Source organism: Palaemon carinicauda, chromosome 19 (assembly GCF_036898095.1).
Source record: "Palaemon carinicauda isolate YSFRI2023 chromosome 19, ASM3689809v2, whole genome shotgun sequence".
Lineage (NCBI taxonomy): Eukaryota > Metazoa > Arthropoda > Malacostraca > Decapoda > Palaemonidae > Palaemon > Palaemon carinicauda.
The window spans coordinates 15,793,044-15,811,161 of NC_090743.1; the positions used below are offsets into that span (position 1 = coordinate 15,793,044).

The window sequence follows — 18,118 nt, forward strand, 5'->3', positions numbered from 1 at the left end:
TGAGAGAAGTAAGTTAATCCAGTTTTATTGCACATAAGCAAATCTAAGACCCAAAAGCTGTCTGTAGGCCTATGCTGCAAAAGCATAGGAACATTTACAGGAAATTTAAGTGATGAAGATTACCCAGTCGAGAATCTCGGCTAGGTTCTGAATTTTGTGAAGAATTTATTTATGTTCATTGACTTGAAGTGTATCACCAACACTTGTGAAAAATTATGCTTGACTTGTAAATCAAAAGTTGTACACCACCAGAGCAGAATCTACGAACACATCTTTCTTATTGGCAAAAGAAATTTGTGAATTGCTGATATCTCAAATAGAAAATTGATTTTGGGAAATGGTTGTGTTCAAGACTACTTCAAGAGATGCCATCTACCTTCATGATACATCTGGCACACCTGGTTGTAGAAGGTAAGTTTTTTTTTTTTTTTTTTTTTTAGTAGATAACTGAGGTTATACACATATAAATTATTAGTCAAGTTACGATTATATCATGGTTTACTTGGAATTGCCACACAGTTTGTGTTGATAATTATGATATTTTTTTTTTTCAGATGGAAATTTTCTGAAGGGTTACTCAAAAGTACCGATACTAAATATAAAACAATTAATTTCCTTTGGTACGTGCTTTTCGTAATCTAAAGCTCGGTTTTTATAATGATCACCGGTATAAAATTAAACTTCATTTGTCGATAGAGTTATTAAGAAGATTGTTAGATCAAGGACCATGTATTGCTTTGCAACCATGAACAAAATAATCAGTCAACGCTAACGGATAATTTAATGCCTCATGTTTGATATTTTTTTGTGGTGACTGCTCCTATAAATGTAAAATATTTCTGTACATTATATAAATTGATGTCTCATTACAGCTGATGAACGCGCAGTAATCCCTGTATGTACTTGAAGATAATTTTATTTGAAAAAAAAAAGTAAAAATGCATTCATGAGATATTGTGGGTGGTAACTATAGGTTAGAGTAGTAGACATGTTGTCAATAAGACAAATATTGCCATATTTCTAAAGCACACAGGATTGGACATATTTTAGGGAAATAATGCAACAATTCTCTCTCTCTCTCTCTCTCTCTCTCTCTCTCTCTCTCTCTCTCTCTCTCTCTCTCTCTCTCTCTCTCTCTAATAATGTATTGATACCTTCAACAACGTAAAATTTATTTTTAGCTTCAATGTGTTTTTCCTTACCATTTTTTTGCTGTAGTTCTTGATAGTTGAAGAGGATATGAGTAATGGAATTATTGTTTGCATCTCTAGGGAGTTTTTAAAGACTTTAACACTAGAAACTGAAAAACCTTGCCATTTGTAAGAGACAGTTGAGTTTACAGACCATTGTAACTTTGAATAAACAGTGAACTTACAGAATCAGACCATTTTGAGGAGACGGGGAACTCAAAGACTGTGAGAGGTTTGAAGAGACAGCGAGATTGACAGAAATTGGGATGAGAAGGAAGGAGACAGTGAATTGTCAGATTAAGTCTTAGGTGGATGAGATTGAGCTTAGATATTTGTACTCAAAGATACCGTGCGTCTTGAAGGAAAAGGGTAGCATACTGATTTGGGTGAATTAAAGAGACAGTGAACTTACTTTTTTGACTTGGAAAAGAAAGTGAAGTTATAGAATGAGATAATTTAGAAGATTCTGTGAGCTTACATAATTAGATAATGAAAAAGAGACAGTGAGCTTACAAATTGGATGACTTGGAACAGACAGTTAGCTTACAGAATTTGATAATTTAGAAAAGACAGTGAGTTTAACAATTTGATGGCTTTGCAGGTACAGTAACCATACAGACTGTAACTTGGAAGAAACATCGAGCTAACAGAAATGGATAATTTAGAAGAGCGAGCTTACTAATTGGATGACTTGGAAGAGACCATGAGCTTACAGGTTGTGATTTGGAAGATACAGTTAGCTTAGATAGATGGATAATGTAGAAGAGACAGTGAGCTTACAGAATCGGATGACGTAAAAGAGACAGTGAGTTTATAGACTGTGACTTGTAAAAGACCGAGTTCCCAGAACTAAATGACTTGGTAGAGACAGTAATTTTAGAGTCTAAATTGAAGAAACTGAAATGACAGAATTAGATGACAAAAGTCAGCGAGCTCTGCAGAAGAGACGATCAGTCACATAATCTAAATATCTAGAAGTGATGGTTGTTAAAATAATTGAGATTCATTCAGCTAATAGTGGGTTCAAAGTCCCTGAAAATTTGCAGGAGTTAGTGTAATGATCTCAAAAGAGCCTGGCCATTTATAAAAGACAGTTTACAAAATTGGACTTAAGAAAATCCGATGTCTTGGAAAAGAGCCCATAGAAACTGACCACTTGGAGATAAAAAACGAAAAGAAAAAAAGGGGAAAAAAAAGACAATTTGGAACAGACAGCAGTGAACATAAAACGATTGAATATTAAATGAGTGGAAAGAACACTGTTAGAAATTTGCATTAAATATTGGTAAATGCCTGGCAACATTTAATCCAGGATTTTTATCGTTTTAAAATAGGATATATTGACGTAAAGGAGTGATATTACGGTCACCAACCCGTAAAAGATAATAACAAGGTAAGATAAAATTAAGGTCGCCTGTATTTTACTGAAATGCTGCTGAAAACAGTATATTCTTACGGAGTATTTTCGGATCAGATTACGGTTTTTTTTTAACAATCTAACAATTTGAAAGAGATATGGAGACGAAGAGATTAGCAATTTGGGAGAGACAGTGATCACGGCAATAAAAGTTTAGCAGTAAAACCTTCATTCACAATTCCCTTAGAAATATGGTGAATAAATCCCACGTTCTTATGTTGTGTCAGCCACCACAACAGTAAGGAAAATGGCAGAGAAAAGAATTATAGTAATGAAATATTAAAACACTGCTTTTCTTCAAGTAAGTACTGTATAAGTATTCCTCCTGCGAAATATCCCGGTGTCTAACATAGAGAATTGGAACCTTGATGTGAATGGAAATTACGAAGTAATGATAACTGTGATAGCTCCTTGCCATTGTGTTCCGACTCAATGAATGTCAAATGGGACAATCCATCTCCATCCTTATAATCGAACTCCATCTCTAAGATAGATACTAGAGATAACGCACACTTCTGCCTCTAATGTATATGAAATTGCCCTCAGCCGAGCAACGGCCGGCATGATTCAGTCACGATATGATTATGACATTCATCACCGAAAGAGAGAGATCGACCTATAGAGAGTTACGGAGTATGAAGACATCGCGATGATATGCCAGATGTTTAATTGATGGCCATCAGTGCCACCGAAACAATGTTCGTGATTTTATTATTATTGCATTGGGAAAGAGAGAAAGGCATATGAATTCACTTATCATTTCTTATCGTATATATCTCATTGTGTCATTTGATATATATATATATATATATATATATATATATATATATATATATATATATATATATATGTATATACATATATATATATATATATATATATATATATATATATATATATATATGTATATATATATATATATATATATATATATATATATATATATATATATATATATATATATATATATATATGTATGTATGTATGTATATGTATATATACAATATATGTATTTTGGTTATTCCACGAGACTTTCTTGGACTCATATGTTCAAATAAAACTTAAGCACGTAGCTGTGATCATTATCATTACTCAGAAATATCTTGGCGATTGAAAATCATATTCTAATCCGTATTCAAATAATAATATTCGTATTAAACTGGTTGCAAAGGAAGGGTCTTCCATGAGCCGCGCAGGAGGGGAGGGGTTAAAATCCCAGCTCGGGGCTGACACTCGTATAAAAGAGCAATGGTTAAGTAGATTGTCCCGATAAAATCACCAAAGTTTCACGTGAGCCACCAGGAACCCATTCTGAGCTTGGCTCTTTCTCTGTTAGTTTACGGCCCTCTTGAAGATCCATTATCATTTGCACTGGTTCTCACCATTGCTGCAAATTTCACTAAACCACACACACACACACACACACACACACACACACACACACACACACACACACACACATATATATATATATATAATATATATATATATATTATATATATATATATAATATATATATATATATATATATATATGTATATATATATATATATATATATATATATATAATATATATATATATATATATATATATATATATATATATATATATATATGTATATATATATATATATATATATATATATATATATATATATATGTATATATATATATATATATATATATATATATGTATATATATATATATATATATATATATATATATATATATATATATATATATATATATAATCACAATGTAGGGGCCTCATTCCTGTGTTAAACTATCGATTTTTTTATCGACCGGCTTGAGTGCATGAAATAGCAAAACCTTGATTAGTGAAGAGGTCAAATGACTATAAGTATATAAAATTTCGAAACTTTTCTCTAGTTCTGGGAGATAATAGGTAAAATCGAATGAAAACATGAAGAAACTGCCTCATCAGCGGTTTGTGTAAAAGATTCAAATAAAGAATTGGCTAATTTTCATCCTTATAGTTTTTGTAAAGGTTATATAAAGAATTAACAAAGTCTAACACTTTTATTGACAGTTTGTTCATCAGATAATTAGTTTTGGATATCTGTAGAAATGCGGTTTTACATGGTTGTGTAAGAAAGTGCCACGAAAATTCCCTTGCAGATAATTTTCAAAGTATCTGTTCTTTTCGTAACAGATCAAAGGGGATTATTAAAACGATGTGGAGTAGATACGTGTATGTCTCAGCAATATGTTTACTGGGTAAGTATCACAATTGTATTTATATACCAATAAAATTTTATTTTAGTTCTTATTTGCAAGTCTGTTTATTACATTTTAATCCGTGCTCCAAAATATTTCACTTAGACTTTTAATTATGAGACTGTTTGTATACACAGGTGCATTAAAACCATATAGTGGGATGACATCTACTGAATAGTATCACGAAAACATCCTTTTATTTCCTTAAACTTCAAAATTTTACTTTGCAATAATCAAATTTGAAATAGTCTATGAACAACACACAAGCACCAGTCATAATAAATTATATTATAATTTTTATCACCTTAATCATTATCGTTATGGGTGTGATTGTCGTAATAATATGAATTTTCACATACTCTGCTCTCCAGCCTTGTGCTTAAACACCACTGCATCATCTGATCGTCAAATGTCGATGGCTACTGCTACTGATGTCCTAAGCTCCAACGCTACTTATTCTTTAACTGGGTAATTTGCCAGCTATTGATTTTTGAGGTTTTATATGTATATGTATATGTATATATATATATATATATATATATATATATATATATATATATATATATATATATATATATATATATATACATATACATATATATGTATGTATGTATATAAACATATATATAATTTAATAGTTTTACCACTAACACACGCACACACACACACACACACACACACACATATATATATATATATATATATATATATATATATATATATATATATATACATAATATATATATATATATATATATATATATATATATATATATATATATTATGTATATATATATATATATATATATATATATATATATATATATATATATATATATATATATAAAATACGTAGAAAAATACTCTTTCTCTTAGATTTGTAATTAAATTATAATTATAAATAATAATTATTGTAGATATAGTATGCGTAACTAGTTACATGACTTTTATTAGTTTCTTTATAATATAAACCATATATGCTTTCTTAGGGATCATTCCGAGGCTTTTTGCCTTCGATCATTAAACTAAAAACAAAAAAACGCAATATTTATTACTATGAATAATTCGCTGACTTTTTTTTCACAGAAATATTTTGCAATATAGGAAGAGAGATGTATTGTTCTTCATTGGATCTCTTCTAAATGAAATCTTTTCCGGAAGTCAGCTCTTAGTTCTTCAAGATGATTACTACGCAGGTAATTAAACGCATTGTCTGTCTCGAGCCCTGTTTAAATATGTGTTTATGTATATATATATATATATATATATATATATATATATATATATATATATATATATATATATATATATATATATATATATATATATATATATATATATATATATATATATATATATATATATATATATATATATATCTAGATATATATATATATATATATATATATATATATATATATATATATATATATATATATATATATATATATCTAGATATATATATATATATATATATATATGTATATATATATATATATATATATATCTAGATATATATATATATATATATATATATATATATATATTTATATATGTGTGTGTGTGTGTGTGTGTGTGTGTGTGTGTGTGTGTGTGTGTGTATGTGTGTCAGTGGATGCAACGGGTGTGGCGGACCCACTTGTCGAGGAATTAGAAAGATTTACGCTTCTAACAACACACCGTTTAAAAATAAAAGGTACACCACGGTGAAAGACAATTTAAATGTGTTCCGTATGTTATGTAGACCTTGAACTGTATTCTTGTTTCTTTGCAGAAATTGACTTGCTTTTCGGGGGTGTCCAAGCCCCTCTCCGCTGGCATGCAGTAGAGGTCACTTTATGCCAACGGGGCGATCTGGAGCTTTGGGTACAAAGTTCATTTCGTGTTTGGCCGTCTGATATTATTGCCCTGCTGGTTTGTTCGGCAGAAAACGCTCGGGATCTACTCAGATGGGTAAGTCTTATGCCATAGCCCCTGTACCATGGTCTTCCACTGTCTTGGTTTCAAGTTCTCTTGCTTGATGGTACACTCGGGCACACTATACTGTCTTGTTTCTCTTTCTCTTTTTTTTTTTTATTTTTTTTTATAGTTTGTATAAAATAGGTCTAATTTAATGTTGTTAATGATCTCTAAATAATTTATTTTTACTTTTCGTTACTTTTCTTCTAGTTTATTTATTTTCTTGCTTCCTTTCCTCACTGGGCTATTTTCCCTCTTGGAGTCCTTGGGCTTATAATATCCTGTTTTCCCAACTAGGGTTATAGCTTAACTAATAATGATAATAATAATGATAATAATAATAATAATAATAATAATAGATCTCATTAATTCAACTATGCGAGTAATTAGATAGTTTTACTTTTTAGAAATGTATAATTTGGGCTGGATTTTGGTTTATAATCTTGTTAAGCGTGTTGGTCTCTGTAGCTATGGAACCAAAATAAAGTGTTTTATTATCGTTAGTTTATTCTCGGGTTAAGTCATCGCACATAATATATGTTCTTCAAATCAGCATGTAAATAAGAAAAAATAAGATGAAACTGGAAGAGATTTGATACTTCCATTTATTTGATTCGAGTTTATAATAGTTTCAACTTTAAATTGCACTTTTTGGGTCTCATTATGACCCATTGCCAAGTGCACCTAAGTGCTAAAGTTCATATTTTAGGTTTTATTAGTATTTAGGCGGTACAAATTCAGGCAAGTTACCCTTACTATAGGCAATTCATTTTAGTGAGGCAGATTTACACCGACTCGCAGGGGTACCCTTTTAGCTCGGAAAAGTTTCCTGATCGCTGATTGATTGGACAAGATAATTCTAACCAAGCAGCTAGTAGGAAACTTTTTCTAGCCAAAACTGGCACCGCTGCGAGTCCCTGCATATGAGCCTCATTAAAAAAAAATTAGTATAGTGCAAGTTCCTGGTCGTTTGCTCCACAACAGATGCGTAGGTGCAAAGCACTGTAATCTGCAGCAAATTCAATGTCATAAGTTATATAGTCAGCACAGTTTGGATATTTTTATTTCCAGCTTCCATACCCTATCTAATATATGGGGCAACTTCTTCGGTTGGCGATTCTTATTTCCTTAATTCTCACAACTGCTAAATTTTATAAATTCACTATGGTTTACCAAACCGTCTGTTGTATCATGACCTCTGTGCACAGCTCAGAGCCTATTATTCTTATTTATTTTTCTGTAATTTTCTTGTAAATATATCATATTGACCCTGTATTCAATAAAATAATAGCTTCTTTGGCGGTAAATTCTGTCACTACCATTTTCAAACCTCAACTTTGTCATTTCTTTATTCCCCGATTCTACTTTTAATTTCATTAGCCACTTTACCTTCTCTTTCTCTCGTGAGTTCTTCCTTTATACAATTTCTTACCTCGTCAATTTCATTATCATACTTTCAGCATATTTCTGAGACTTTTTCTCCTAACATTCCCCATATAGTTCATTTATTTGGTCTTCTACTATCTCTTTAACTATGCGTTTATCATCTGATATCAGGATATTATGAAAAAAGCATCTCCTTTTTATATCCAGTTCTATTTCTACTGGCCATTGCCTGGTTATTTTTTATATATATAAAATCCCAATAAGGTGTAGTTGCAACTAGTTCAAACATTTCTTTTTAATAACCTTTTGATGAATTTCCTCTAACTCGTTCATTTCTTATTTCCGTAAAACAATCCATGTCTCAATATTTCCTAACAAAAGGTAGGCTTTAAATTGCGGTTCCATTTACAGTTTCTTTATTCTTATCTGTGATGCCAGTTTTCCTACTCTGTTAATGCCTCCATACATCCTAACTTCTTCCACCGTATATCCTATTACTGCCTCTGTTTTCCTTATGCAAAGACTATGGTCTCCCCAAGGCCTCTATATTGGCCTTGGGTCTCCCTTTTCATATTACTATCCGTATTTATAATCCTTCACTATTTTAATCCTTCCACTTCTATTCACCCCGTTAATCTTTCTAACTTCTTTTTTTGTGGCTTATTACTAAATCAGAATACTTCTGATGATTGGTGCTGAAAGTAAATTTCTCAAGTTCTTCCATACTGTGGCTGTTGTTTATGGCTTTCTCTACTTTATATTTATTATTACTGTGTATGACTCAGTCTTCAACAAACAGTATAAAAGAGCTTCTATTTTGATAAGGATTATTATTATTATTATTATTATTATTATTATTATTATTATTATTATTATTATTATTACTTGCTAAGCTACAACCCTAGTTGGAAAAGCAGGATGCTATTATCCCCGGGGTCTCCAACAGGGTAAATAGCCCAATAAGGAAAGGAAACGAGGATAAATAAGATATTTTTAAGAACAGTAACAATGGAATAAATATTTCCTATATTGTCACAACCCTCCTCTTTTCACCAGCCTTCTTCTTCTTGCAGGTATCTGAGCAAAAGACAGAACCAACCTCACTGTTGAGATCACTCTACTGGGTTATCATTACGGATGATGAGGAATTGATACTGGAATACGAAGGCGAACTCACCGAAGAATCGCAGGTAATCTTATTATAGTTTCTCGTTTGATTTGATGTTCGCGATTCCGCTTCTGTTTGTTTTCTCATTTAATTTACCGATCAGGATTCTTTCTGTTCATTAATTATGAAGGAAAAAAAAGATCAGCTAAGTGATGCCTAACTGAGGCCCTTTGCGTCAATAGGCGTGGGAGGAGATGATGATTATGATGATGATGAATTATGAAGATTGCATTTTTGTGTGATGTTTCTCCTTACATGAGAGTTATAGATATTATTATTATTGTTATTATCATTATTATTATTATAATTATTTTTATTATTATTATTATTATTATTATTATTATTATTATTATTATTATTATTATTATTATTATTATTATTCAGGGTAAAAATACCATTGAAATGAATTACTGAAGATATATTTGTAAAATTATCTGTCAATAAAGCTTTTGCAGAATAGAATTAACATATGTAGAATAGAATCGTCAGAGCTTATAATGAAAGGGCAGAACTGAGTGCATGAAATTAGTAGCAATGATTTTCTTCTATTATTAATCAATACTAACAAGGTTCCATCAATATTTTTAGGCCACAATTGCATACGTGGAATCTGAGGAACGATTTTCTCTACTTACTACAGCGTTCCGAGTATTTGGCAGCATCGGGTATCGTATTTTTATCATTCAAGTTTGTATAAATGTTTTGAATTAAAGACTTCCATCGGAATTTCTTCTTCTTCTTCTTCTTCTTCTTCTTCTTCTTATTATTATTATTATTATTATTATTATTATTATTATTATTATTATTATTATTATTATTAAACATTTCAAAAGTTTATTACTGACTAGTTACCCCAGGGAAGAAAAGTGGCTAATTGGTAAATAGTAGGCTATTATTACCGTGTGAATCTTTAGAAATCTTAAAGTATTTATATTATTAAAAATCGAAATAAATCTAATGTGGCAGGTTTGAACCAGTGGGAAAATGGTGGAGATTTCAAGAAGGCTGGAGTCACCAGTTGAACAGACCTTTGAGCAGTCTGACACGACGTGAACAGTACAGGAACTTACATGGCAGACCGATGAAGGTTTGTTGTTTATGTTGTCCTTGCCGTTTCCTTACTGTATATATATATATATATATATATATATATATATATATATATATATATATATATATATATATATATATATATATATATATATATTCTTTTTCTTTTGCAATTTGATAATGTTTATGGTGTAATTAATGTTATGCGATTTTTTCCCAGTTTTTTTTTTTATTTTTTTTTTCATTTTTTTCTTATTTTTAAAAATTTCAGTAGACCTTGACAATGCTAATTGATGAATCGTTAAATGCGACCTTTCATTTATTTTTTTCTTTTTTTTTTTAATTCTTTAAAAATAAATTTAACTTAATTCTTGCATCTATTGTCAAAATCCTTTAATAATTCTTAACCATAATTTCATTGATGAACTTTTATTTCATTCATTAATGTTGAGAAAATTTCTATTCTTATATTTTAATTAGAATTACATAATGCAAAATTCATTGCGTGTCAAAATTATGCGCGGTATTGAATGAGGAAATTTGTTGCGTGAAGCTAGTCAACTGGATAAAGGAATTACATTTACTTCAGAGTTTTAATGTTTAGCTTAGGTTAAATATCCTTTAGGCGACCTTAATGAATTGTTATAAAGACATATCTTGATGTGACTTAAATATGTTATAGAATTATTACTGCACGTGACCTTAAATTTGTTGCGAAATCCTGTCTCCAGATAACTTTAGATTTATTTTATAATCATATATTTTGGTGATCTTAAATTTTGTATATATTTCTGCATTAAGTGACTTCTTCTTCTTCTTTGTCTGCATCTTTTCCCACTTTTATGTAGGGTCGATGTTTCTGGCCAGCGCTCTCCATCTACCTATGTCCCACACTTCATCACCGGTTAATCCCTTTGATCGAAGGTCATCCTTGATACAGTCCATCCATCTTCGCTTTGGTCTCCCTCTCCTTCTTCCCTGTACCTCCATTTCCATCACTCTCTTCCCAATATACTGTTGATCTCTTCTCATGACATGACCATACCACCTCAATTTCTGCTTTAAGTGACATTAAATTCATTCTAGATTAATTTCTAAGTAACCTTGAATTTGTTACAAATCGTGTTTTATTGGCGCTTAAGTTAGTAATAGAATTATATCTCTCAAATAGCTTTAAATATATTATATAGGCGTGTTTTTAGGTGCCTTTGATTTTGTTAAAGAATTATACTTTTAAGTGCCCTTAAATTTGTTGTGAATTTGTGTCCTTAAGGGCCTTTGAATTCGTTGTAACATTCTGTGGTATAACCTTAAATTGGCAATAGTTAAGCTTCTGATCTCTGTGGTAACAACTTGCAATGATCTAAAACTAACTTGAATATTTTACACTTTCTCTCAAATTTAATATTAAAAAAAAACTCATAATTATAAGTTGCCATCTCTCTCTCTCTCTCTCTCTCTCTCTCTCTCTCTCTCTCTCTCTCTCTCTCTCTCTCTCTCTCTCTCTCTCTCTGGAAGTCTGGCTGTTTTGACTTTCCCTTATTTTGAACAATAGAAAAATATAAATTTCTCTTTTACAAATACTTAAAATTGATAGTGATATAACACCCCCAAATGCAGGTAGCTGCGCTAGACAATTGGCCCTGGTTTGGTTTAAAGGAAAGTCCTGCAGGTGAGGCTTTACCCGACACTGGGATAGACGTCAGCATCATCACCACCCTGAGCCAAACACTCAATTTCACGTACGTGCTGCAAATCGAGAAATATTTATTTCGTGCTATTATACTTTTTACTGTTAAGTAGATAGAGGAAAATCTAATCTTGACTTAAGCTTAATGTGGAAAAATAGGTTTCATACAGGGTAAATATTGAAATTAATTCTATAGACCAATAATAGAGAAATTTCGTAACCCAAGTAAAGAGGGAGAGTTTGTAGTTAAGATAGAGCAAAATTTAATCTTGACTCAAAGTTATTAGACTAAAAACGCATTCTTTTGTCCAATATTTTATTAACCCTAAATTAAATCAACAAATTTGTCCATACAAAAATTAGTGGTTAGTTCCGTCAGTGAATCTCAAGCAGTGCACTGTACGTCTCAAAGATCTTTTGCAATACACATATCCCCGCTTCTTTTCTTCCATCTTGATGTCCATCCTCTTGAATTTCCCTTCAAACTGCAACTGCAGGCTTATTTCCCAGATGCTAAATAGCCTCCCATGTCCCAATGCTGGGTTTAATGACCCAAATTCGTAAATTCATTCCAATTCAATCACATGAAATTCTCTCTCATTTGTGCGAGTTATGATATTTCGTCAATTTGAATCTACCGTTTTCATTTTTTCCATTGTTTATTCATGGGAATAGCTGAGAACACGTATGTGACAAACAAAACCTTTACCTTCAGATGAAAGCATTTATTGCAAATGCTTATACCGATATGAATGTTAGAACTTTGAAAGAATACAACATTATTTAGATAGGATTAAAAAAAAAAAAAAAGAAAAAAAAAATTTAAAGTATCAGAGATATATTCCACGGAGACTCGTCAAGAGTATTAGTGGAATAGACATAATAGTGACACTATTTGTAATGACATTCCTCTCATTATTATTACTAATAATTATCTATTACGCCACCCTTTCACCGCCCCCCCCCCCTTAGTATCGAAATCGTTATCCCCGAGGATGGCCAGTGGGGAGGTCCTCAACCTGATGGCACGGTATCTGGTCTCATTGGGATGGTGTCTGCATACAAAGCACACCTGGCAATTGACGAAATCACCATTACAGGTAAGATTTCCCCAGTGGCTGATATTAATGCTTAAAAAATTAGTAATTTTTTATTAAGTAAGAATAGGTAATAGTCGATTTACAGATGTTTTATGATTAATAAATTAGATTTTATAAAGTTAAAATTAATGGTCAAATGATGTTTAAGATAAATAACCTAACGTAATGTTAAAATAGACCAATTGAGGCATTCTTTATTGAGTAAGAATTGGTAATAGTCAATTTACAGAGGTTTTATAATTAATAAATTAGGTTTTGTAAAGTTAAAATGAATGGTAAAATTGTAATTTCTCTGTTATAAGTAAGTCACGGTGCCATGAATGTACAAGGGTTTTTAAAAACAAAGTTTAACATAGTCCCCCCAAAAAAGAAGAAATATTGATGATTGGCGAATTTTACCATCACAGGATCGTGGTCTGTTTACAGTTCATTGTATTAAGAGCTAATAAGATTTTACCATAAACTTGTTACCTAATCGAATTGTTATTACTGGAAAGATATCTCAGTGGCTGTGGCTGCATCGTTTTAATTTACATGAAATAACATTTACGAGGAGGGAATATTATTCATTAACTATAATATTATTGACTCCGACCTCATTGTATTCCATTGTCGTTGGTCATATGCTGAACCCTCTTTTATCCGGATTTACGATTGGTATGAGTGTAAATACCAAGAACAACAACAACAACAAATGCAGCCATTTCTAGTCCACTGCAGGATAAAGGCCTCAGACATGTCTTTTTTTTCATGTTTGGGGTTTGTCCAGTTTTCATCACCGTGCTATCCAGTGCGAATTGGTGATTGTGGGAAACTTTGGTCTGAGCACTCACAGCAAACCAATCTAGTATGGATGTCCCTATCTAGATTAGCATTGCTGTTCATGATGATACACAAACTTTTTTACCACGTTTAGGTATCCCCACTCAGAAAGGGAAATCATGTACACGACTGCATATACAATCATCGCAAGAAAAACCTTTAAGAATATACTGCATTATTATTATTATTATTATTATTATTATTATTATTATTATTATTATTATTATTATTATTATTATTATTATTATTATTATTAGCCAAGCTACAATCCAAGTTGGAAAAGCAAGATACTATAAGCCCAAGGGCTCCAAATATAAATAGAATTATTAACCCCATTTTATATTAGCTGTAGAAAGGCGTACGTCTATTCCTTCTTTTGATCGGGATTTCTCACAAAACTTCTCCATAACCTCAACAGCCTCAAGGGAGACGGTTGTGGACTTCACCTTTCCTTACTACGTCGAATCCTCGACCTGCGTCTCCAGGGCTCCGAAAGAGAAGAGCAGGGCCTTCGCCGTGTTCTCCCCTTATACTTCCGAGGTAAGTAATGTTATGATTTTAATTCTTAGATTTTTTAAAAATTGTTGATAAGTGAGACTGGTACATAAGTATTTCATTGAGAGTATTATGACAGTAAACATATGAGGGAAAACATTTATATATATATATATATATATATATATATATATATATATATATATATATATATATATATATATATATATATATATATATATATATATATATATTTATATATATATATATATATATATATATATATATATATATTATATATATATATATATATGTATATATATATATATATATATATATATATATATATATATATATATACATATATATATATATATATATATATATATATATATATATATATATATATATATATATATATTTATATAGGGCACAATAACTGAAAATGATATCCTAGTTTCTCCGGGGCAAATGTCAACTTAGTTTGAATTAACCTATATTTTCTTTTTATGTAATGAGTATTTTAGTAAGTGAAAATTGATGGAAAATATCACTGAGACAAAACTCCATCATTGACTTACATTTTATAATCACACGAGTTTAAGGTATAGATTTTTTTTTTCAATTGACTTGGTAATTAAATATCATTGAAAAGAAAAGTATCACATAAAAACTTCCATGTGTTGTAAATAGGTCTTGGTGTAATAAAAACATTTATCTATGAGGTTTTGTCGAAAGTAAATCCTTAACCAAATATCAGGGGAACCAAACTATAAATTTTTATGTTTGCATATCTGAACTCATTAATAAGATAACTGATCTCCATTAGAATAACAGAAACCATTGACTAATAACCTCCTATATAACCATTATCGAAAATTTCCTACAGACCTTAGGAGTCCACTGAAAGCAACAATGAGGAGCAATAAGCCAAGTTAAGTCAACAGGTAACCTAATATGTTAATATCAATAAATAATTGAGCATTCTGTGACTACAAGAGGTGGCCTTTTTTTTTTATAGTGTCTAGCGTGTTTAAAATAATTTTAAAGAATTTTTTTCTTAGCAAGAAAGGGAAATCTCTGGTAATTATATATATATATATATATATATATATATATATATATATATATATATATATATATAAAACATATACAAACATCGAATAGCGTATATGCATTTTAAAATGTTGCTTTGAATGATTAAAAAAATCATATTTAATATGTTGATCCCTGGGCCTCAAAATGAGTGCCACATGCAGAATGAGGATTTTATTTGTGTCCTGATTTTGTTTTAAACTATGGACGTCAAACCCGCCCTCATTCCTCTTTTCTCATCCGTGTTAGGTCTGAACTCTCCTTTTGTTCAATTAACATAGGTCTGGCTGACTGTAGGGATAAGCGTTATTGCCATAAGCTTCGCGATCTACATCACGAGTCTCCTTTCGCTATCGACCCTTGACGGAAGCAACAGCAGAGAAGACTTGACCTTGGATCGGATAACATTCAGCACCTTCCGTAGTCTCGTGAAGCAAGACAACATCATGGTGCTTCCATTCTGGTCCATCAAGTACCTATTCGGTGCTTGGTACTTGTACTGTTATTATGTCAATGGTAAGTGGCTAGAACATTAGCATTTATTGATTATTTGGTACGCCGTGTCTCAAGATCATCGCTCGGACTGCACTGGTTGATTTTATTCATAGATCCAAACTGCTACAACAACAAAAAAATCACCAGATATAAGATACATACCTTAAAATACTATTTGTATAGGTGGAGTTGTATATAAGAATTGTATTAAAATTTTCCTATTAAGAAACAAAATAAACACAAGTTGTAGCTGGAGCGTTTTAATGAAACTGTTATAGAAACGAAAAAGTTAAAAAAAAAAAAAAAAAACAGCAAAACAAGTCCTGCTCCAAGAAACCTTATGATTATCAATGCTCATTTCTATGGACTTTTCACTTCATCTAAATTAGATAATATGGTCTCCTCTCCTCGCAGTTATGTCTAGGTTTACCTTCAATCTCCTCTTTAGGCTTTCAGGCTTCACTTGTAACCTAATCCTTAAATTCTGTCTGCGTATAAAACCCTTCTATATTGTTTACTTGTCCAATTAGTAGCAGGAAAACTCTTGGGATTCAGTCATTAGATCACACTCATCGTTTTTTACTGTAACATATTTGTATCTGATAGATCGCCGGGAACGATGGATGATCTTTACATTTGCAACATGTTTGAGAATAAAAAAAATACTTGAAGAATGTAAATTTTCTATATGGATAAAATCTTTATTTTTCTTCAAAGTTGTTAAGAAATTTCGTTCATGCTTACATTTTATTATAATGATGGCTATATTTTATGAAATATCTATTAATAATGTGATCGTATATTTTACATGAAGATCAAAGAGTGGGCTTAAAGTTGATAAAGTTTAATTAATATTTTTCATATTAAATGGTCACAGAATTAAAGCAAATTGGTCTGTTCTTTCCATTTCTATTTTTCTAATCTATATCAAACTCATATTTTAGTTTATAACGTAGGCTATAGACGTTTTTAGTTATAACATAATGTGATATGAGATAGACTGAATTAAATACTGATAATAGGAAACTATTCCTATAATCTTCCTTCTTTCAACAGGTGATTCACCTGTTGTAAGTCTCACATGATTCCTCTTATCACGGCTCCTTTATTTTCTTTAAGCATGAGCATGGGCTAAGCTTAATACAATATCTGATTCATCTGCCATTTATAGAAAAATATTTTTTGAAGGATATTTCAAGAATAACCCTCTATACAGTTATTGTTACTATTGACGAGTGAATATCTTTATTCAGCATTTTATACTTAATTATTTTCTAGAGTCTGTGATTAGTAACCAGTCTTTGATTTGTCTACCTCAAATTAATCTGAATATATGTTCACAATTATTAAATACCATCCATCTCTTCTATAGTCCTCCCTCTGGTTTCTACTTAAACATATCCCCACCTTGTGCGAGACGTAAACAGGCAAGAAGATAGAATAGATATGCTAAATATCTATCACATTCCAGCCATGTACTCTGGAACACTCACTGCTTTCCTAAGCGTTCCCAGCTACGAGAAGCCGATCGACTCCCTCTCCGATATCCTCGAAGCTACGGAAAAGGGATTCTATCCAGTGATTTTCAGAGAAGGAAGCATCGATTTCCTCCTCAAGGTGGGTCTCGTTAGTTGCAATAAATCATAATTATTTAGGTTCTGAGTTAAGAGAAATAGCTTTTTTCTGCAGCCGTAAGCTGTTTGAGTATTGGGTTAAGATGGATAACTTCGCTAATTTTTATTTAGGTTTTACGTAGGGAAAATTGCTTCATGAACCAAGGTTAAGGTTTTGAGTTAGGAGAAATTGCTTATTTTAATAAGATTCATATATGAGTATGTGGATATACATAACTGAGATTTGGAGTTTGAGTTAAAGGGAACAGCTTCGTTGACTTTATAGGCATTCGATAGCATTCAGATTGGTTTTGACCATGAAATGTTTACTTGGATAATCTGATATCCCATTACTTGTGGCGCCAACTTGGTTGTATTCTCAGGTATTTTGCGTTTCGT

The 18,118-nt window shown here is 31.1% G+C and overlaps 1 protein-coding gene across 1 annotated transcript in view; it reads left to right on the forward strand.

Moving 5' to 3' along the window:
* The first annotated feature begins 4,780 nt into the window (after positions 1-4,780).
* DNAlig4 (DNA ligase 4) overlaps positions 4,781-18,118 on the forward strand; it is a 115,249-nt gene continuing 101,911 nt past the window's right edge. The window contains exons 1-12 of the mRNA XM_068393203.1: positions 4,781-4,846; positions 5,218-5,314; positions 5,933-6,042; positions 6,621-6,799; positions 9,265-9,381; positions 9,948-10,024; positions 10,326-10,446; positions 12,030-12,151; positions 13,072-13,199; positions 14,440-14,561; positions 15,893-16,127; positions 17,578-17,723. Coding sequence (XP_068249304.1) covers positions 4,804-4,846; positions 5,218-5,314; positions 5,933-6,042; positions 6,621-6,799; positions 9,265-9,381; positions 9,948-10,024; positions 10,326-10,446; positions 12,030-12,151; positions 13,072-13,199; positions 14,440-14,561; positions 15,893-16,127; positions 17,578-17,723 — 1,497 coding nt within the window. The 5' untranslated portion in view covers positions 4,781-4,803. The remainder of the gene's footprint in view (positions 4,847-5,217; positions 5,315-5,932; positions 6,043-6,620; positions 6,800-9,264; positions 9,382-9,947; positions 10,025-10,325; positions 10,447-12,029; positions 12,152-13,071; positions 13,200-14,439; positions 14,562-15,892; positions 16,128-17,577; positions 17,724-18,118) is intronic.